The sequence below is a fragment of the Heterodontus francisci genome, chromosome 9 (genome assembly GCF_036365525.1).
Source record: "Heterodontus francisci isolate sHetFra1 chromosome 9, sHetFra1.hap1, whole genome shotgun sequence".
In the NCBI taxonomy this organism is placed as follows: domain Eukaryota; kingdom Metazoa; phylum Chordata; class Chondrichthyes; order Heterodontiformes; family Heterodontidae; genus Heterodontus; species Heterodontus francisci.
Window position 1 is genome coordinate 96,473,019 of NC_090379.1, and position 22,981 is coordinate 96,495,999.

The window sequence follows — 22,981 nt, forward strand, 5'->3', positions numbered from 1 at the left end:
TCATTGTCACTGGAACCATCTGTGCAGTGTTATACCTTAAGTGCAGAATGTTCTGGTGAAATTTCACAATTTTAACTCTTGTTTGCTGCGAGATTTTTTTCATACTGCAGCACTAAGAGTTGTTTATCGGAATACTGTAGCTCAGTGTGGTGGCCATTTCTGCACAAGATGAGATCCTGCTCTGAAAGCATTTATATATTACTGTCGTGCCTTCAGCTCTGATATACATATATCATGAACTTGATAGAACTGCCAAACTTAAATTGCTCAGCCTACTTTTTTCTGATGGAAACGGAGATCCTTTTGCAAATGGAACAGTCTGCTCTTTGCTTCTAACTGATCTGCAGGAGATTGGTGGTAGACTTCAGATGTAAATATGGGAAGGTAACTCAAGGTTCTTTCATCATCACCTTCTCAGGCTCTGGACTACACCAATTTATAATGCAAGGGCACCTCAAACAGTGTTTCTAAAATGCTGGGAATCAGAAATCAAGTGTTTATAAGGAAAGAGCATGAATAAAAGAGTAAGTTTCATTGCCCACTCTCCCACAACTCTTGCCAGTTGGCTTGGGAGGAGAGAAAGTAGAAATTGGGAATAAAGTAATAAATACCACAGTGTAATATGTAGTTGCTATGATATTCCCTTAAATCAACCAATCGGATAAATACAGGTACCAGTTTTGGGTTAATCATGTGGTAGACAAGCAGATGCTGGCTCTTCACTGCTTGCTGATGAACACTGCCAGATGTAGTTATACAAGAGGAAACTTAAATTGCTATAGTTCTATCTCAGTGCATGGTAAGCCTTTGTTGTCTGTTCTGAGCCAGTAACACATCCCTAATCTGAAATTGTATGAAGAATGACTTGAGCATTGCTGTTACATAATATTACGTAGTATTTGCAGTACTGAAACAGGCCATTTGACACAAGAGGTCCAAGAAGATGCTGAAGGAAATGGATATGGAGGAGGGTAGGAGGATGTGGATAATCAGTGTTACCAAGAAGTGGGGGAACTAGACTTGATGATCGAGACCTCACAAGTAAAGAGGCCAAATGATAACCTTGTATATGAGTGGAAGAGTTTATATGGAGAGCGAGGTTTAGAAAGGACAAGAGAGCATTGAGTTCAGAGGCAAGAGTGCACAGAAAGTTGAAATGAAAATTAGAAACAAAAAAAGATGAGAATTCCTTCACTGTAGAGGATAAATGAGGGAGAATATCTTGGAAACAAACTCTGAATGGGGCTTGTCAGAGTGGTAGACATGGGGATTTTGAATGAGATAATGGGGAAAGAAGAGAAGTGCTTAAAGCAAAGAGAAAGTGTTGGAGCAGTAGGAGGCAAGACCAAGGTGTGATGGCCGTTTAAAGTACAGCCAGGTGGCAGACTTTGATGAGAAGGAAGCCTGGATGCCAATATAATTATCTACAGTAAGGTCATGGATGGCAAGACCCTTGTTCGTGAGCGAACAGACATTCTGGAAGGAAATGTGTAGAAGGGTGACAATTGTTGATCACCTAGAGTCCAAGGGGACTGTGGTAGGTTGGGGTGAAAGCCACCATCTAGCAAGGCACACTTTCTGGGAAGGTTCGCAATAGGGGAGGATAAAGCAACCTGGAAACAACTATTATAAATGAAATAGCTGGGGATAAAGGACAAAAATTACCAACTGAAGTAAAAACATAACTTAAGATTTAGGAGCAGGAGTAGACCAAATGGCCTCTCGAGCCTACTCCGCCATTCCCTAGTTGTCAAGGTCCCCTCCAAGTCTCACGCCATTAGATTTAAGGTAATTGGGAAAAGAAGCAATGGTGACATGCAGAATAACTTTGTCATGCAACAAGTGGTTAGGATCGGGAATGCACTACCTGAGAGTGTGGTGGGGGCAGGTTCAATTGAGGCATTCAAGAGGGAATTGGATTGTTATCTGAATAGCAAGAATGTTCAGGGCTACAGGGAGAAGGCAGGAGAGTGGCACCAGGTAAATTGCTCTTTTGGAGAACTAGCACTGACTAAATGGGCCTAATGGCCATCTCCTGTGCTGTAACAATTTTGTGATTGTGAAAGAAGAGAGGGTCTTGACACCTAGCATCTGTGCAATGCAAAATAATAATGAGCTTGATTTCTCTGATGCCCTTTTGACAGTGTTGAAAGTTGGTATGAAGTAACAACAGTGGCGCAGTGGTTAGCACCGCAGCCTCACAATTCCAGGGACCCGGGTTCGATTCCGGGTACTGCCTGTGTGGAGTTTGCAAGTTCTCCCTGTGTCTGCGTGGGTTTTCTCCGGGTGCTCCGGTTTCCTCCCACAAGCCAAAAGACTTGCAGGTTGATAGGTAAATTGGCCATTATAAATTGTCACTAGTATAGGTAGGTGGTAGGGAAATATAGGGACAGGTGGGGATGTTTGGTAGGAATATGGTATTAGTGTAGGATTAGTATAAATGGGTGGTTGATATTCGGCACAGACTCGGTGGGCCGAAGGGCCTGTTTCAGTGCTGTATCTCTAATCTAAAATCTAATCTAAACAATAGAAAATACTGGTCTGACAGCATCTGAAAAGAGAAACAGCAGGCCTTTTGTCAGAGTTGTAATGCAGGTTTGCACCTAAAGTGTTAATTGGTAGATGGTAATGTACTTGCTGTTTGGAATTTGACTTTTATCTCTTTTTAAAGATAGTATTCTTTGCAAGAGAGTTTAAGCAACTTTTAAAGGAAGTCAACTACAAAGAACAGAGGACAATGCCTTTCAAATATGCACAATTGCTCATGCGATATCCTTTAGGATATCAGCTGACTTTTTGCTACATGATTGCCGTAACCGATTGCCTCATTCACTATGAAGTGAATTTACTGTGGTTTTGTTGAGTTGGCCCAAAGGAATTTTACCATCCTGGCAGTTGCATTATGCAATGATAATGGAGTTTGTGACTAATCACAGAAATTAATGTTAATTAATTAGTTTAAAACAGACCCAGAAATGACACGATGAAAACCTCCCAGTGGTGAAAGGTTTTCAGAGCCATAGCTTCAAAGTTGCCTTTTTCATCCCAAACGAGTTACAATTATCATATCATGACTCAAATTACTCGTATACTGTATCAAATCTGCCATAAAAAACAGCCTTGACCCTTCTGCCCTTGTAAATGACCTCTCCTGCCTCCGACCTCTCTTCCCTCAACAAAACTTTAGAACATGTTGCCACTCCTAAATCTATGGCCACCTTTCGCACTACCCTTTGTTTCAATCTTTCCAAACAGGTTTCCGTCTCTGCCACATCACTGAAACTGAAATTCACAAACAACACCCATGTGACTGTGACAAAAGTAAACTATTCCTTCTCGACCTATCTGCAGCCTCTGACATAGCTAACTACTACATCCTCCTCCAATGCCTCTACTCTGTTCCTCCTGGCTCTCACCTGGTTCCACTTTTACCTGTCCAGTCACAGCCAGAAAGTTTTGTGCAATGGTTTTGCTTTCTGCTCCTGTGGTGTCCCCTAAGGATCTATCCTTAATCCCCTCCTAGTTCCCAACTACATGCTGCCCCTTGGTGAAATCATCTGAAACATGCCAGATTCCACATGTACACCGACACCCAACTCTACCTCACTACCATCTCTGTCAACCCCTCCACTGCCACTGATTTGTCAAACTGCTTGTCTGGCATCCAGTTGTAGGTGATCCAAAATCTCTTCCAAATAAACATTGGAAAGACCAAAGCCATTGTCTTCAGCTCACACCACTGTCTTCACACTACAAACCTCATTCCCTTGTCCCTGATTCCATCTTTCTCAGGCTGATCCAGACTGTTTGTAACCTTAACATCCTATTAACTCCAAGGAAGCTTCCAAAACCATATCCTGTCCATTTCCAAGACCGTTTTCATAACATTGTCCTTCTCCGTAGTTGCCTCAGCCCATCTGCTGCTGAAATCTTCATCTGTGCTTTTGTTACCTTCAGACCAAACTATTTCAATATTCTGTCGGCTGGCCTCCTATCTTCAAAAAGTTAAGCTCACCGAAACTCTGCTGTCTATATCCTAACCCGCACCAAGTTCCCTTCATCCTTCACCTTTATTGTCACGAACCTACATTTGCTCCCAGTCCAGCAATACATTTAAATTTAAAATTCTCATCCTTATATGTAAATCTGAAGGAGACCATTCTGCCATCGAGTCCTTGCCAGCTTTCTGTAGAGCAATCCAGTCAATTCCATCCCCCCCCCCTCTATCCCCATAACCCTGCAAGCTCACCCATCCTAGTATTTCCTCCTTTGGCTCGGTTGCAATTTTTGTCTGATCATGCCCCTGTGAAGCAGTTTGGGATGTTTTACTATGTTAAAGCTGATGTGTAAATACAACTTGTTATTGTTGTGAAGTACTGATGAATTCTGGAATTATTTGAAAGGCAGGGTAGTAGAAATAAACACTTCAGAATTGTCACAATTAGTTGGATGATACAGGACACAAAAAGGATGGGCCGATGGTGAAAGGCCTTTGTTGTTAAATTTCTCATATTTTTACATTGCAGTTTTACCAGAATATGGTCTTGAAAGGCAGTTTATGTTTGCCTCAAATGCATTTCGGAGAAGCGCACTATTACTTAAAAAGCAATTGTTTTTCATCCAGGAAAATAATTAGTGAAACTAAAGTTTTTTTTTGGAGGGGTGGGAAACTCAAGGGGAAGAAAAATTGGCAGCATCTGTGGAGAGTGAAACAGGAGTTAACATTTCAGATTGATGGCCTTTTATCCGAAACTCTGGTGATAGGTCATTGACCTGAAACGTTAACTCTGTTTCTCACTCCACAGATGCTGTCTGACCTACTGATTATTTGCAGCATTTTCTGTTTTTAATTCGGATTTCCAGCATCTCCTGTATTTTTATTTTGTAAAAAAGAATTGGTTTTTCCTTTCAAATGCTCAGAATGCAAGATAAACAACTACACTTAGCCAAACAAGGCAGAGAGGGATGATTCACAGCTTATTCACAGAACCGCAGGGATGTTCAAGTCTGCCAACAGTTTAACATGATCATGCACAGGATCCAAGAATAACAAAGAAAAAAAAAAAGCAGAAAAGCAGAAAAAAAAAGTTTCAAGAGGCCTTCACAGATATATAAAGATCTGAATATTTGTTGGCTCTCTAGTTTTACTACAGTCGCTGCTACCAGACTCAAAACTATTTTTACTGTGTTTATTTAGACTTAAATTCTGGGAACCCCGCATCCGTGAGCTGGCTCCCAGCATTTATGCTGGTAAATCAGGTTTCTGGCAACAGAACCATCGAGCCAAGTAAAATTATGTCCAAGTCTGTTGATACATCCGTTTTATGTAGCCTAACAATATAAACACTGGGAGCCAACTCATAATAAGCCATCCTCCTGGATCCCAATTTTGTTTTAAAAGTACAGGATCAGCTTAAGTCTCATATACCAAAAGTCTTAACACCAAAAGTCATTAATTCCTCTCTGGCCACAGGGGAGGTGCCAGAGGACTGGAGAACAGCTAATGTGGTCCCACTGTTCAAGAAAGGTTGTAGAGATAAGCCAGGGAATTTCTGGCTTTGGCAAACTAAGAAACAAAGCAGATCACCAGAGTGTAGAACTATTTGGACTTTTTCCCTCCATCTCCAATTCCTCATGACTTCCAGTTCTACTTTGATGGCTGCTGTGATCCTATGTTTGGTAACAAGCTATTATTAATCCTAGGCCACGCTACCTATAGCATCATTAACTGCTACGCAAAATTATAATTAGAATAAAACTAGACGGACCACCCAGCATCGACCCAGGCACCGGACACGACAGGCACACCTAGCCCAGTCAAATGTGCAAAGCCCTCCCCACTCATATCTGGGGGCTTGTACCAAAATTGGATGTTGCCCCACAGATCAGCCAAGCAACAGCCTGACATGGTCGTACTCACCAAATCATACCCTTCATTCAACATCCAAAGGCTGCCATCACGATCTCTGAGGTGGCGGTACAGTGGTATATAGTCGAGGATGAGTGGCCCTTGAAGTCTTCAACATTGACTCCAGACTCCATGAAGTCTCATGGCATCAGGTCAGACATGGGCAAGGAGACTTCCTGCTGATTGCCACCTACCCCCTCACTCAGCTGGTGAATCAGTACTCCATGTCAAACACCACTTGGAAGAAGCAGTGAGGATAGCAAGGGCATAGAATGTACTCCAGATGGGGAACTTCAATGTCCACCATTAAGAATGGCTCAGTAGCACCATCACTAACTGAGCTAGCCGAGTCCAAAAGGACGTATCTGCCAGACTGGGTCTGCAGCAGGTGGTGAGAGAACCAACAAGAGGGAAAAACCTACTTGATATTGCCCTCACAAATCTAACTGTCACAGATGTATCTGTCCACGATAGTACCGCTCAGTCCTTGTGGAGATTAAGTGCCATTTTCACACTGAGGATACCCTCCATTGTGTTGTGTGGCACTACCACCATGCTAAATGGGATAGATTCTGATCAGATCTAGTAGCTCAAAACTAGGCATCCATGAGGCATTGTGGGCCATCAGCAGCAGCAGAATTGTATCCCAACGACAATCTGTAACTTCATGGCACCATATTCCTCACTCAGCTTTTACCATCAAGCCAAGGGATCAAATAAAAACAAGAAATGCTGGAAATACTCTCAGCATCTGTGGAGAGAGAAGCAGAGTTAACGTTTCAGGTCAGTGACCCTTCTTCAGAAGCCAAGGGATCAACCCTGGTTCAATGAAGAGTGCAGGAGGACATGCCAGGAGCAGCACCAGGCATGCCTAAAAATGAGGTGGCTACATAGTGAAGCTACAGCACAGACCTACGTGCATGTTATGCACTGGAAGCAGCATTCAATAGACCGAACAAAGTGATCCCACAATCAACGGATCAGATGAAAGCTCTGCAGTCCTGCCACATCTAGTCATGAATGGTGGTGAACAATTGAACAACTAACCTGAAGAAGCTCCACAAATATCCCCATCCTCAATGATGGGGGAGTCTAACATGTTAGTGCAAAAGACAAGGCTGAAGCACTTGCAACCATCTTCACCCAGTAGTGTGGAATAGATGATCCATCTTGGCCTCCCCCTGACAATCCCAGTGTTACAGATGTCAGTCTTCAGCCAATTTGATTCACTCCACAGGATATCAAGAAAAAGGCTATGGTCCTTGACAACGTCCCAGCTATAGTACTGAAGACTAGCCGCACCCCTAGAGAAGCTGTTCCAGTTGCAACACTCATCTACCCGACAATGTGAAAAATTGCCCAGGTATGTCCTGTCCCCATAAAGTAGGACAAATCCAATCCAGCCCATTACCCTTTCATCAGTCTACTCTCAATCATCAGCAAAATGATGGAAGATGTCATTGACATTGCTATCAAGTGGCACTTACTCAGCTATAACCTGCTCACCACTGCTCATTTTGGGTTCAGCCAGGCACTCGGCTCCAGACCGCATTGGTCCAAACATGGATGAAAGAGCAGCATTTGACGGAGTGTGGCATCAAGGTCCCTTAGTAAAATTGAAGTAATTGGGAATTAGAGAAAACTCTTCGCTGTCATACCCAGCACAAAGCAAAATGGTTGTGGATGTTGGAGGCCGTCATCTCCGCCATAGGTCATTGCTGCAGGAGTTCCTCAGGGTAGTGTTCTCGGCCCAACTTCTTTTATTGCTTCATCAATAACCTTCTCTCCATCATTTGGTGGGAATGTTTGCTGATGATTGCATAGTGTTCAGTCTCATTCACAACCTCAGATACTGAAGCAGTCAGTGCCTGCATGCAACAAGACCTAGACAACATTTAGGCTTGAGCTGATAGGTGGCAAATAACATTCGTGCCACACAAGTGTCAGGCAATGATTCTCTCCAAGAATAGCGAATCTGACCTTCTCCCTTTGATGTTCAATGGCATTGCCATCACTCAATTCTCCACCATTAAGATCCTGAAGGTTACCATTGACCTGAAATTTAACTGGAGCAGCCATATAAATTCTGTGACTACAAGAGCAGATCAGAGGCTGGGAATTCTGTGACGAGTAACTCACCTCATGACTCCCCAAAGCCTGTCCACCACCTACAAGGCACAAGTCAGGATTGTGATGGAATACACTCCACTTGCCTGGATGAATGCAGCTCCAACAACACTCAAGAAGCTGGACACCATCCAAGACAAAGCAGTCCGGTTGATCAGCACACCATCCACCACCTTCAACCTTCAATCCCTTCACCACCAGAACACAGAAACAGCACTGTGTATCATCTACAAGATGCACTGCAGCAACTCACAAACTCACTTCGGCAGCATTTTTCGAACCTGTGACCTCTACTCCCCAGAAGGACAAGGGCAGCAGACGCTTCCAAATTCCCCTCCAAGCGACACACCATCCTGACTTAGAACTTGGGGAGGCAGTGGCATAGTGGTAATGTCACTGGACTAGTAATAGTGAGCCCAGGCGAATTCTCTGGGGACATGGGTTCGAATCCCACCTTGGCAGATGGTGAAATTTGAATTTAATAAAAATCTGGAATTAAAAGCTAATTAAAAGTCTAATGATCTAATGATGACCATGAAACCATTGTCGATTGTTGTAAAAACCCAGCTGGTTCACTAATGTCCTTTAGGGAAGGAAATCTGCTGTCCTTACCAGGTCTGGCCTACATGTGACTCCAGACCCACAGCAATGCGGTTGACTCTTAAATGCCCTCTGAAATGGCCTAGCTACCCACTTAGTTCAAGGGCAATTTGGGATGGGCAGCAAACGCTGGCCTAGCCAGCGACACCCACATCATACAGATGAATAAAAAAAAACTATATTGCCATTCCTTCAATGTTACTGGGTCAAACACCTGGAACTCCCTTCCTAACAGTACTGTGGGTGTACCTGCACCATATGGACTGCAGCAGCTCACCACCACATAGTCAAGGGCAATTAGGGGTGGGTGAGAAATGGTGGCCTTGCCAGTAACACGCTCATCCCATGCACGAATAATAAAAAAAATGATTTGAATGTATATGGAACACAACTCGCTTGGCCTTTCTTTCCCCATCAAGCCACATGTCACCCATGCTTTGTCCTACCCTAGCCCTGAATTCCCATCTATCTCTTGAGTTTCCCTTCCATTTCCCCTCATTCTCTCTATGAGCTCATCTTATCCATGAGATTGCCTTACTGCACCCTTTACCTCATTCCAATTAAACATTTGATCACTAAATTTTCCTTTCTGTTCCCCTTGTGACCTGGCATTTTAAATGGTTCCCTGTCCTCAGGGACTGTCCTCCACACTTTCAAAACTGCCATCATCACCCATCTCCTGAAATACCCACCTTTGATCCCTCTGTCCTTGCAAACTGCCACCCATCTCCAGGTCCTTTCCTCTCAAGAACTTATCCAGTTGTTATCTCCCAAATCCATGCACATCTCTCCCACAGCTTGTTTGAACCTTTTCTGCAATATCCAGAGCCAAGTTACAAACCAGGGTTTCTATGATTGTGACCATGGTGCATTATCTCTCCTTGTCCTTCATGAACATAAGCCATCTTCGACACAGTTCATCATAGCAGACTCGTCCAATACATCTCCTGTATTTTCCAGCTCAGTGAGATTGCTCTCCCTTGGTTCCACTCTTACTATCCAGACATTACCAGAGCATCTTCAGCAAGGTTACTGTACCTTCGCCATACCATTAGAACAAACAAATTAGATTTATATAGCACTATTAACGTAACAAAATGTCCCAACATGCTTCACATGGCATTATAAAAAAATTGACACTGAGCAACATAAGGAGATATTGGGGCAGATGACAAGAAGCTTGGTCAAAGAGGTAAGTTTTAAGGAGTGTCTTAAAGGAGGAAAGTGAGGTAGAGAAGTGGCATGTTTTAGGGAGAGAATTCCAAAGCTTAGGGACCAGCCAGCTGAAGGCAGAGTTACCAATGGTGGAGCAATTAAAAGTCATTTGTGACTTTGATTAAAATCATTTTGGAAACTTGATTAGTGGGATTTAAACATGGAATTCTGGATCAGATGTGCACATGGAATTCTGGATCAGAGTTATCCCAAAAATCTATACTCGTTCCCTTCTCCTCTTGTCTACATTACAGCCTCTTGGTGAAATTATCCATAGACATGGTCCTCATTAACTTCCATGTGCACTGTGATGGCATCCAGCTGTATCTCTCTTGAGCCCGACATTGTCTTTGTGCTGTCAATTTGCCAATTAGGCCATTCCTGTGGCTACTGTCTCAGGAAGAATCACTGTTCCCAACCTCAGTGCCCTGTTTAACCCTGAGCTGAACTTGTGACCATGTATCTTCTCCATCACAAAGACTGCCCATGTCCACCTCTGTAATATTGCCTGCCTCCAATCCGAGCTCAGCCTCTGTTGATCCTTTGGCTTGATGGTAATGGCTGAGTGAGGGATATGCCAGACCATGAGGTTACAGATTGTGTTTGAATGCAGGTCTGCTGCTGTTGATGGTCCACAGTGCCTCAGATGGCAAAGGCCCCAAGAACCTTGCCTGATAAAACCAGGTGGCCGCCTTGCGAGCTGGGGGTGGCCCCCCTGATTGGGCACCCTGTGCCCATGGAGGGCCACCCACGAAGCCCCTAATGCACAACAATCCGCCACCCGACAACTGACCCCCCCCCCCCCTTCCCTCGCTGGGGCCCGGCTGATTGTCCCCAGCAAGGCCCTAAAAACTTACCTGAGTTCTGGGACCATCTTCCTCTTGCCTCCGATGGCTGGATGTAGTCCTGCTCCCGGTGGCGCTGCTGGGGCTCAGAGCCGCCGGCCAGCTGTTTAGCTGGCAGCTCCATTCGGCGGGACTTCCTGACCTTTTGGCTGGCGGGCAGGGCCTCCCGCCCATCATAAAATTCCAGCCTTGATTTTTTTTTTAATTTGCATGTGAAAGCATTAAAGATGCAACTAAATCAGCACATTGTCCTCTGTTTCCAGCACGCACTGATCATAACTATACATTTTTATGACTTCGTATTTCTTAATCTGCATGTTGCCCCTCAGTGCCGCCATTCAAAAGCACAATGTCAGGTTCCACATGTAGGCTGATGACACCCAGCTGTAGCCCTCTTAACCTCTCCATTGCCTCTAATTTGTCGCACTGCTCATCTAACATCCAATATTGGATGAGCAGATATTTCCTCTTATTAAATATTTCCAGGACCCCGAGCTGTGAGGGGGGATGTTGGAGGAGGCTGTATTTAAACCCTGAATGCGGGTGGGAAGTAAAAGAAAAAAACTGGAAATCTCAAACTTGATTCCAACCCACCCACTTCCAGATTTAACTGAGGCCGGGCAGGCAACCAACCTGCTCTCAAGAGGTGGCTTAGTCACTAAAATTTATTAAGGAGCTGTGTTAAGGAGCTCCATTTTAACAGGTCTTTTATTTTTAACCTTTTCTCAGGTTTGTGAATCCCAGCAGGTAAAAGGAGGCCATAAGGGCCAGCACCATGAGTTAAGTGCATTTACAGCGTTGATTGGACCGGAAAGAACTTTCCTCCAGCTTCAACAAGCTATCCTTTTCACACACCCCGCAATTGTCCAAAATTGCCCTCCTGATCTCCAATTTCACCCCCCCCCCATCCCCCCACCAACATCCCCCCTTCTCGACCTACAACCGGTCTCTGATTTTCCTCACCACCACCTCAGCATTGATTTTTCTCTCTGTCGCACCACACCCACCACCCCCCCCCCCACCCCACCCTTACTTTGGGCCTTCCTGTTTGGAAATCTTCTCCCCAAGTATATATCAAGCCATTGTCTTCAATCCCTGCCCCAGATTCCATTTCTTATCCTCCTACTCAATTCCCCTCCTTGTCCACTCTGCGACTGAACCAGACTGTTCGTAACCTAATCCTATTTGACATTGATTTGAGCTTCTGACTCCATATCCTCTCCATCATCAGTACCTCCTTCTTCCATCTCTGCAACATAGCCTGTCTCTGCTCTGCCTTAGGTCATCCGGACAGAAAACCTCATCCATGCCTTTGTTACCTCGAGACTTGATTTCAGTGTTCTCCTGGCCAGTCTCCCATCTTGCACCCTTCCTAAACTTGAGCTCATCCAAAACTCTGTTGCTGTTATCTTAACTCACACCACATCCCTTTCGCCTATTATTCCATTGCTGACTTAAATGGTCCAACAAAATCAAGTGGAGCATAAACACCGGCATGGACTGGTTGGACCAAATGGTCTGTTTCTGTTTATGTAATCCTTTGAAAAAAGCCTCGATTTTGAAATTTTCGTCTTCGTTTTCAAATTATTCCGTGGCTTCAGTCCTCCCTATCTCTGTAGCTTCCTCCAGCCCTGCAACCCTCCGGGATTTCTGCGCTCTTCCAATTCTGGCCACTTGTGCATCCCTGATTTTAATTACTGCACCATTAGTGGTCATACCTTCATCTGTCTTGGCCCTAAACATTGAATTCCCTCACTAAACCTCTCCATCTTGTCATGCAGACCCCTGCCACCTGCCAAGAATGAGGCATATTAATTTTGTCATTTGAACATTGATTTTAAACTGTTGCTGGAGCGAGGAAATGACCTGTTAAACAGATCAGCCGTGGTTGGAAACAAATATTTGCATACTAACAGACAGTGCTTGGAGGGACAGAGGGGCTATTCCCTGTTCCAATTTAACCAAAAATGGACTTTGAGCACCAGGTATTGTGTGCAAGAAGAGACATTTCAGGGTTGGCTAAGACAAGAGAATCCACAAACCGATGTCGTCAGACCAGCTAGTCACATGACTAAACTGCTTGGCAATCTGGGTTTTTCTGAATTGTACGAAAAGTTTGAACGTAAAAAGACTGTTTGCTCCTGGAGTGAGAAGACCTTTCCTGTCTGCTCCCATCTCTTTCTCACAAGCCACTGGACCCACTGAGGACACATTAACTTCAAGCGACAAACGTCTCCTACCTCGAACAAGGTTTGAGAAGGATACTGGGCCCCAATGAAAAGCAAGACAATCAAGGTCTCTGCAGTGAGCACGAAGAACAGTACCAAAACCATCTTCAGATATTGCCTCAAACTTTTCCACATTATTTCTTCTCTTTTCTGTCTCTATCTGCATATGTGTATCGTGTATGCATGCTCGCGTGGGCACGTCACGTATCCATAGGCGTTAACCAAATTAAAATTTAAGCTTAATAAAGTTAGCCTTTTTTCTTTAAGCCTAAGAAAACCTGTTTGGCTAGTTTCTTTGCCTTATAATGGAAAGTTAGTGAATGAGGATTCACTAAGGGGGAGCTAAAAGAAGGGTGTGTTTAAAATTAAATTAAAAGCAAAATACTGTGTATGCTGGAAATCTGAAATAAAAATAAGAAATGCTGGAAATACTCAGCAGGTCTGGCAGCATCTGTGGAGAAAGAAGCAGAGTTAACGTTTCAGAACCCTTCTTCAGAGCTTCAGAATTGTGTATATATTATATTATATTATTGTTTAAAATTAAACCATGTTATGGTAAGACCCGGTGAAGGCTGAGAGGGGACCCTAGACCCCTTTCTCACCTGGTTGTAACAATCTCTTCACCTCTCCATCTCTTCCTTTATGATGGTGCTTTAAGACATAACTCTTTGTCCAAGGTTTTGGTTATCTCTCCTGATGCCTTGTTTTTTTTTTGGCTCAGTGCCAAATTTTTGTTTGATAAAATTCCTGTGAAGTGCCTTGGGATGTTTTGCTACAATTAAAGGCACTATAGAAATGCGAATTGTTATTGTGGCCAGCCTCGGAAAAGCCTTGAATTCAGCCATCTTTCATTGATTCACTGGTCAGTGCCTTCAGAAAGCAGCTTGACTTGCAGGAATTTCAGCACAGGCATAGTTCAACCTACTTGTATTTTACCAGTTTTACATTCGTTAATTCTTGGAAAATAGAATCAGCATAGCATTGGCAACCAGTTCTTTCAGTTCATCTTTAAACAGCTTGTTGATGGTCACAATTACTGAAGCACATCAGTACTAGAAGCCAGAACAAAAATGGGCATGCTGCTCTCATTTGCAAACTTGCACAATATGCTCCTTAGTGTGTTCTGAAAAGATTTACAATTAATATATCATAGACATTTAAGCACTAAAGTAGGGCATTTTGACCAATCATGCCTATTCAGCTGCTACAGCAGAGTTATTTCTTTTGACTCATTTTCCTGAGCGTTGAATATTTTTCTTAGTGTTTATATAACTCCTGCTTAAACGTTGTGATTGAATCAGCTTCAATAGACACTTCTGGTAATGTGTTCTATATTCTGATCACCAACTGTGTGAAAAAATATTCTTTTAACTTATGCTTTTCATACTAATGCTATTTGCTTTTCTGCTTTAGTAAATATAACCTTCATTTTTCAAATTTCCGTGACTATTTCCTTTCACCCCTGTTATCCTAATCAATCTACATTGCTGCAACATCCTTTTCCTATTGTGGCGCTTCCAATACTCTCACTGTAATCTAACATGTCTTATACAAATTCCCCATCATCGTTTTGCTTTTGTGTATATAAAATATTAACACTCCAATTACTTTGTATAGCTTCTGCCACTTGAAACACTGAAGATCTTTATATATGCATCTCTAGATCTCTTTATTCCTGTACTACATTGAAAATTTTACCATTTTGGATATATTTCCATTCTCTGTTCTTTTCTAAAAATAAAGCACTTCACATTTATCTTTACTCAACTGTATTTGCTACATATCTTCCCACTTCCCAAATCTATCATATGTTCTCCTATAGATGTCTGCATTCTTTCTCACAGTTTGTCATGCCCCTTATTTGACGTAATTAACAAATTTTAATATTACTCCCAACCTCCTTATGTCTAAATCATCTAGGTATACATGGAGAAAAAGAGAGGTCCCAACACAGATTCCTGGGGCACCTGCACCAGTTCCATCTTAACAACTCTCGAAACATCCATTATTCCGACACTCTGCTTTTTGCCCTTCAGCGATCTGTATAATCATAAAACCACTTCATCTTTATACCATGGGTTTTAATCTTCCTAACAAGTCTCTTGTGTGGCTCTTGAAACCCTTTTGAAAGTCCAAATATATCACACTGAATGCATTTCCAATCACAGTGATGTGCTGTTCTTCATCTCCATCAAAGCACTAATATTCCTTCAACTCAACGCACCATGCTTCCACTATTAGCCCAGTAACTGGCTATATAGAATTGGCTGTGTGCTGGATTGCTGGATAATTAAATGCTCGGAGAATAATGGATATCATGAGTGTGCTGAATTGTGAAAGCCTTGAAAACAAAACTTCCAATTCTTCAATTAAAAAGTGAGGTTGACAGTCTTATTTTGGCTCCGGTGTAGATTTGAGAGTTGTTGGATTTGGGCGAGTCTAGTTTCTTGAGTTCGTTCAAATAAAAGGTCCATATGAACACTCATTCTTCAAATGGTGTTTTGCTTTGTGTCAGTGCACTCCTTCATTATGTTGTGCTAAATGGCACACACAAAGTAGTCGAATCACACCTCCTGGTGTGGGTGGGTAGGTGGGTGTGTTGCATATTCAGTTCTCTGTCACTTGACAGGAGGAAGCGACACCTTTCTACATGCCTAACAATTTGGTTTCAGCTGTCTTTGCTTGCTCTATCAGTTTGCTTAGTAACAATATTGGCATCAGCAGACACAAGGGTGGCACTGGTCTCTCTCTTGCCAGAATTTGGCAATCTTTGTAACATAGCAGTCTTTCACCTAGTGACTGAAGCTGTACACCAGCTACCAGTGGGATCTGGGGACAGGCTGATTTTGGGAAGAAATAGTACCTCATTTTACATAGCTGCTTTATACAACAAGATCTCTGTATTGCTATCCTTTTGTAACTGATATAAACTGGGTGCATAAAATGAAAAAAGTAGGAAATGACTCCAATTTGCCACCAAGGTGTATTGGCTAAAGGATTACAATTTCAGGCAATCACTATAAGCAGACGGGAACCATCACTGGCTCAGTACTATATTGTAAAGCTAAATGCAACATTGAAAAAAGTTCTGTCCGTTATACAAAAGAACATGGTTTAGAACACAGTATTTGTCGTGAAAATCTTTGATAATTGCAGTGTTCAATTCCATTCGCAATTCCTCAGGTAATGAAGTCGTCTGTGTTCACATGCAGCAAGACTTGGACACCATTCAGGCTTGGGTTGATGTGTGGCTGATGTTACTTGCCACTTGAGTGCCAGGCAATGACCATTTCCAATAAGAGAGAGTCTAACTACTTCCCCTTGATATTCAATGGCATTAAAGTTGCCTAATCTCTAATTATCAAAATCTTGGGGGGTGAAGGGCTCACCATTGACCAGAAACTTAACTGGACAGCCACATAAACACTGTGGCTTCAAGAGGAGGTCAGAGGTTGGGAATTCTGCAGTGAATAACTCACCTCCTGACTTCTCCAAAATCTTTCCACCATCTACAAGGCACAAGTCAGGAGTGTGATGGGATACTCTCCACTTGTCTGGATAAGTGCAGCTCCAACAATACTCATGAAGCTGGACACCATCCAGGACAAAGCAGCCCACTTGATCGGTACCTCATTCACCACCTTAAACGTCAATCCCTCCACCACGTGGCTACAGTGTCTACCATCTACAAGATGCACTGCAGCAACTTGCCAAGGATTCTTCAACAACTTCTCCCAAACCTGTGACCTGTACTACCTAGAAGATCAAGGGCAGTTGGTGCATGGGTCCATCATCACCTCCAAGTCATAAATCATCCTGACCTGACAATATAGCTGTTCCTTCATCATTGCTGGGTCAAAATCCTGGAACCTCCTCCCACAACTTAAAAACGGCTTTCTGGGAGGACCTTCATCACCTACACTGGCAGCAGATCAAGAGGGTGATTCACCACCACCTTCTCAGGGTTAATTAAGGATGGGCAAAAAAATCCTGGCCTTTTCAATGCCAATGCCCTGTGAGGAAATAAAAATAAATGTGCAGTTCTCTCTTCATTTGTGTCAATTTTTTGCAGTGCTAAACAGTACTAGTGGGTATTGATACTCTCTCAAACTAATCCTAGTTTAATTGTCCTTTAATTTTAATTGTCTTTTAAACATTGCACCCAATATGTAAAGAGAAAAGGCACTTTGTATTTAGAACTTGGAACCATATCAATGTTGTAAACTAACATAATATAATATAATATTTTAGGCATAGAATATAAGAATATGTATAGAATATACAAGCAGGGAGGTTATGTTGGCGGTGTATAAAACGCTAGTTAGGCCATAGCTAGAGTACGGTGTTCAGTTCTGGTTGCCACACTACAGGAAGGATGTGATTGCACTGGAGAGGGTGCAGAGGAGATTCACCAGGATGTTAAAAGCAAAATACTGCGGATGCTGGAAATCTGAAACAAAAACAAGAAATGCTGGAATCGCTCAGCAGGTCTGGCAGCATCTGTGGAAAGAGAAGCAGAGTTAACGTTTCGGGTCAGTGACCCTTCTTCGGAACTCTTCCGAAGTGACCCGAAGAAGGGTCACTGACCCGAAACGTTAACTCTGCTTCTCTTTCCACAGATGCTGCCAGACCTGCTGAGCGATTCCAGCATTTCTTGTTTTTGTTTCACCAGGATGTTGCCTGGGCTGGAGCATTTCAGCTATGAAGAGAGACTGGATAGGCTAGGGTTGTTTTCCTTGGAGCAGAGAAGGCTGAGGGGGGACCTGATTGAGGGATACACAATTATGAGGGGCATAGATAGGGTAGATGGGAAGAAACTTTTTCCCTTAGTGGAGGGGTCAATAACCGAGGGCATTGATTTAAGGTAAGGGGTAGGCGGTTTAGAGGGGACTTGAGGAAAAGTATTTTCACCCAGAGGGTGGTTGGAATCTGGAACACGCTGCCTGAAGAAGTGGTAGAGGCAGGAACCCTCACAACATGGAAGAAGTATTTAGATGAGCACTGAAACGCCATAGCATACAAGACTCCGGGCCAAGTGCTGGAAAATGGGAATAGAATAGATAGGTGATTGATGGCCAGCACGGACACTGAAGGGCCTGTTTCTGTGCTGTATAACTCTAATTGGAATCATGTAAGGATTACAAAGTTATAAACAAAATTGTTTACTTGTATGTTTATAATGCTGCATATTTGATCATTTGCTCTTGATATTTCAGACTATTTCTGTTTCAGACTGTTCCTGATTTTCCATTTGCAGGTTGTGATGTATGCATCAACATATCTTTAATATATTTTAACATTTTGTTTCAGTCTATTATAATTAGGAATATCAAGGGAATACTGTCCAGTGGCTTCCATATGTCGATAAAATAGCATGGTTATATTTTGTTTCTTTGTCAGGCAGTGAAGTAAATCCTGTAGTAAACTTCAGAAAATGTTAACCACTGTGGTTTACACATTGCTGAAGTCAGCATCCAAAGAGCTGGTCACAAGATAGCCATTAAAGTGTTTTGGTTTCAGAATTCTTCCTTTTGAGGTTTGTTTATTTACTGATGAGTCTTTTGGATGAGACGTTAAACTGAAGCCCTGCCTATCCACTCAGGTGGTTGTAAAAGATCCCGTGGCATTATTTTGAAGAACAGGGGTGCTATTCGCACTGTCTAAGCCAATATTTATCCTTCAATCATCATCACAAAAACAGATTATCTGGTTATTATCTCATTGTTGTTTTTGGGACTTAACTGTATACAAATTAGCTGCTGCATTTCCTACATTACAACAGTGACTGTAAAGCACTTTGGGACATCCGGTAATCGTGGAAGGCACTATATAAATGCAAATCTTTTATTTTGATAGAATATATGTCTGTTATTTTCTGATATCCTTCAGATATACAGTTAACAAGTGAAAAAGTCAGTAGCTGGATGGTGCTTTGTGTCAGCAAGTTGTCCTTTCGACGCTTTGCGTTGGCTCGGGTATCTTCTTGGCAGGCAGGTTAAAGTCATAATCACTTTCTCATTACAGGCTATATAGTAATGTCTGCAGACATCTGGAAGCAGGTGACCTACCTCTCCTCCAAGCTATTTGAGTAACACTTTGTGTGCAGAATAGAAAAAGTATTTTTTACTATTAAGACAGGCAATTGGAATAAAATTATTTGTCTTTTTTATGTCTATCCCGCAAAACATTGCATGAAGTTTCTTGACATTTTGTATACTTTCCTCTTCTTGCAGGCTCTTCCATCAAACATGATCATTGTAGGAAGCTACAGTGCTATTATAGCAGCTATGTTTATTGTACTTAAAACAGTGAACTATCGGTTGCACCGTGCACTGGATGAGGGCGAGATTGTGGATCAGAGCAGCGGTGAGATAACTGAGAGATGCGCAAAAATTGAGCAGCAAGATGGATCATCTAGGAGAGATGACAGCAGTGGACCAGGGTGAGTGATGATATAACTACATGCTTGACTGCAGTCATTCGCAAATGCTATTTTTCAAAAATATTAACTTATTTGTTACCAACTGCATTATTACTTTGAACAGACTACTAATATTCTCAAAGACAGTGATTATCTGGATGCCAAAATAACATAATATCATTGAGAGATTATCTGAAGTGGCTTTTTGCAAGTTGTCTTGGCTGTCAATTATCTAAAGTTTATTTTACTTGCTTTCTAACTTGTCTGATAATAGCTTAATTTTAGCAGTTTACTGGTTATTACTGAAGTTTTCCATCAAGTTTCGAATATAATTGGTTCAAACATTTCCTTAATACTAGGTCTTTGCCTAAAGATGATTCCCTGTGATTTAAAAACTTTCATCAGTGTTCAGTACTGAGTTCCAAGATTGGATCATTGTATGAAATCTACTGACTTATCACCTGGTATTAAACCTGACATATGGATATTAGTGAATCTCTTAAATGGCTTTGAGCAGTTTTTACGTAGCAGTAGATACGACATTTGATGGTATTCTGTGTGTTGCAAGATGTTTCATGTTATTGGGCTAGTAATAGAATACCTTTCATTTTACTAGATTGTTGTGGGAAGGTGACTGTTAGAAAATGTTGGTGTCCTATATAATTTTGTTGCATAAGAACTTCAATCACAACTATACCATTCTTCTCAGTTCTGTGCAGTAGCAAAGTATATGCTGAATTCATTGAGAGCTGTTGATTAATGGTCACATTTTGGGTTGAGTATAATTAGAATGGTTGTGTTTTATAATTAGCATCAAGAATTAGCTTGACCTGTTTTATAAGTTTTGTGTTCTTGTGGTAATATGCATCTGTAATTGGTGAAAGAAAAATCTTGTGTTTATACACAGTTGTTCATGTCTTGGCAGTCACAGAGCACTCCGCAGTCAATAAAATACATTTGTAGTCACTGTGGTTGTGTAGGCAAACCCGGCAGCCAATTTGCGCATGTACCTTTATCAATAGTAATGAGATAAATAACCAGTTAATATTTTTATAGTGGTGTTTGTCAAGTGTTAAGTATTGGACAGGGCAAGAACTCTTCTCTGCTTCAAATAGAGCCATGGGATCTTATAGTTCATGTCAACAGGCAGATGGGGCCATGGTTTAATGTCTCATCCAAACGACGACACAACTGACAATGCACCCCTGCCTTAGTACTGTACTCAGGTTTCAGCCTAAATTATGGGCGTGAGCCCTGCGGTGGAGCTTGAACCCATGACTTTGTGGCTATGAGATGAGAGTACCAGACTGATTGTCAAGTATAATTTGGAATCATGGAAGAGGGTGTTGCAGGGATTCTCTAAATTATGGTGAAAAATGCTGTCAATTAAACTGAGCTACACCATGTAAAAGTCATTAAATAGACACCACTTCCAACCGAAGAGATGCAAGCTCTCAAGTATTTAATCATTTGAAAGAAACTTGGACATAAGGTACAAAAAGAAATAAAATCCTGGTTTGCTATTGAGAAGAAAAAAACTTGGAAATCTGGAGGATCCTCTTCATGTCAAGAAACTCCTTTATTAAAAACAGCATGGAAATTATGGACTACACATTACTAATGCTCAGAGGAGCTTTTTGGGAGCTTTGAAACCAAACTTGCCATTTCAGGAACTGTTCAATTCAACCCAATGTTTACTGTATTAATAAAGAGATAAACTAAGCATCTCCATCAGTCAATCAATGGATGAACCCCTTGCTTAAAAATTTAATGAAAAATTATTAATAAAGTTTGCTATCCAAGTTGGTCCTGAAGGCATCTGCAGAGTAATATATTGGGCAGCTAATTTGTGTGTCATAAAGTCCCACAAATAACAAATGAGATGATTGACCAGTCAATCTGTCTTTGATTTGGTTGGGCAAGGGAAAAATCTTGGGAAAGACACTGGAAATCACTTCAGCCTGACTAATTTAACACAACAGAAATCCAACATCAGTGAAAGGTGCTATGACACAAATCAAGCACTACATTTAAACATCAGTGCAGTATTTTCCACTTACTTTTACTACTCTTCCTAATGTCCAAAGAAAGGCTGACTTTGTATTTATATAGCATCTTTAAATTACTTTTGTAGTAACTGTTGTAATGTAGGGAAACTTGGCATCCAGTTTGCACACAGCAAGTTATCTCAAGCAACAGTGAGATAAATGACCAAAAAGTTTAGTTTATTAATGTTAGTTGGGGAATAACTATTGGCCAGGACACCAGGAGAATTTCTCTGCTGTTCTTTGAATAGTGCTACATTATCTTATATGTCCATCTGAGAGGGCTTAAGGTCTTATCTAAAAGACGATACTTCTGACAGTACAGCACTTGCTCAGAACTGCCTTGAACTGTCAGCCCAAATTACGTGCTCAAATGGCTGGAGCGAGACTCAGAGGCGAGAGTACTTCTACCGAGCCAAGGTTGACACCTGATAACACCCAGAGTATCTCACCAGCGACTTCCAAGCGTTCTTTCAGTTGTGAGAAATGTTATTATACTTTCTTTGTGCTTGAAAGGCACACTAATTGTGGTTTAGCTGATGGAAGAATGCCATTTTTTGTTGTTGGTGCTCGATCATCCATATGAAGTTCAGAGAAGGGCACTTGGCAAAAAGTACAAATTTATAAGTTTTAATAGAGGAACTAAATGAACCAAACCTCTTTCCATTGGTAAAAAGAATATTTTGGGAAGGAGATACAGAACCAGCTCACAGCCGAAGCAGTTAAAAAATTTTATTTAAAAAAAAAAGCTGGATAAGTGTTTGTTTCAAAATATAGCTAAAGGACAGGGAGACATGAACAAATACTTTGTGGGAGAATATAGCTTTGTATTGCTTGGACAACAAGTCACCTGTGCAGTGACAGCTAGTGAGACTTTTGCGTATGGTCTGTTACACTGGATTCATGTCTGGAGCTTTGCCTGTTTATTTTTGACAATGGAAGAAACCTCTCAAAATCTTTATCTGGTTTCCCTTAGGTTGTTTTCCTTCTTCAGTATTGTCTGCACAGCGGGTCAGTTTTCTTTGGGGAGGAAATTAGTTTGATCGGCCAAATAACATTTATCTTGTAGGCTTATATTTTTTAAATTGTTAGAGCAAATTATATTGCACCTTTTCAAGTTGTTTTTCTCTTCCATCCCATATGATAGAATTTATCTTGGACTCAGAGGGTTTTTGGAGTATAGAAAGTATTGGGTAAAGAAACATTGTAGCTCAGTCAATGATGGCATTTTAAGAGGAAATTAGATACTCAAAGAAAATAAGAACTTGCACTTATCTAGCACTTTATCACATCCCGAAGCACTTCACATTCAACGAATTACTTCTGAAAGATTGTCACTGTTATTATGTAGGCAAAGAAGGCAGCAAATTTGTGTGTTGTAAGGTTCCACAAATAACAAATGAGATGAATAACTAGTCAATCTGTCTTTGATGTCATTGGGCAAGGGAGGAATCTTGGGAAAGACAATGCTCTTTGTATCGCCAAGGAAATCTTTTCCATCCACCTGAACCACCAGAGCTGGCAGACAAGTCCTTGCATTATAAGGAAGAATAGCAAGGTAGAATTAGAACAGATAGCTTAAATGTAGAGGC

General features: G+C 41.8%; 1 protein-coding gene across 5 annotated transcripts in view; it reads left to right on the forward strand.

Annotated features, from left to right (window-relative positions):
• Positions 1-22,981, forward strand: part of pcnx1 (pecanex 1) — a 303,868-nt gene that overhangs the window by 70,585 nt on the left and 210,302 nt on the right. For 4 of the 5 annotated variants that reach the window (XM_068039551.1, XM_068039549.1, XM_068039550.1 and 1 more), the window contains exon 2: positions 19,157-19,365. In XM_068039551.1, the coding sequence (XP_067895652.1) occupies positions 19,157-19,365 (209 nt within the window). Of the gene's footprint in view, positions 1-19,156; positions 19,366-22,981 lie in introns of those variants that run through there. The other variant, XM_068039552.1, reaches the window with a different exon arrangement.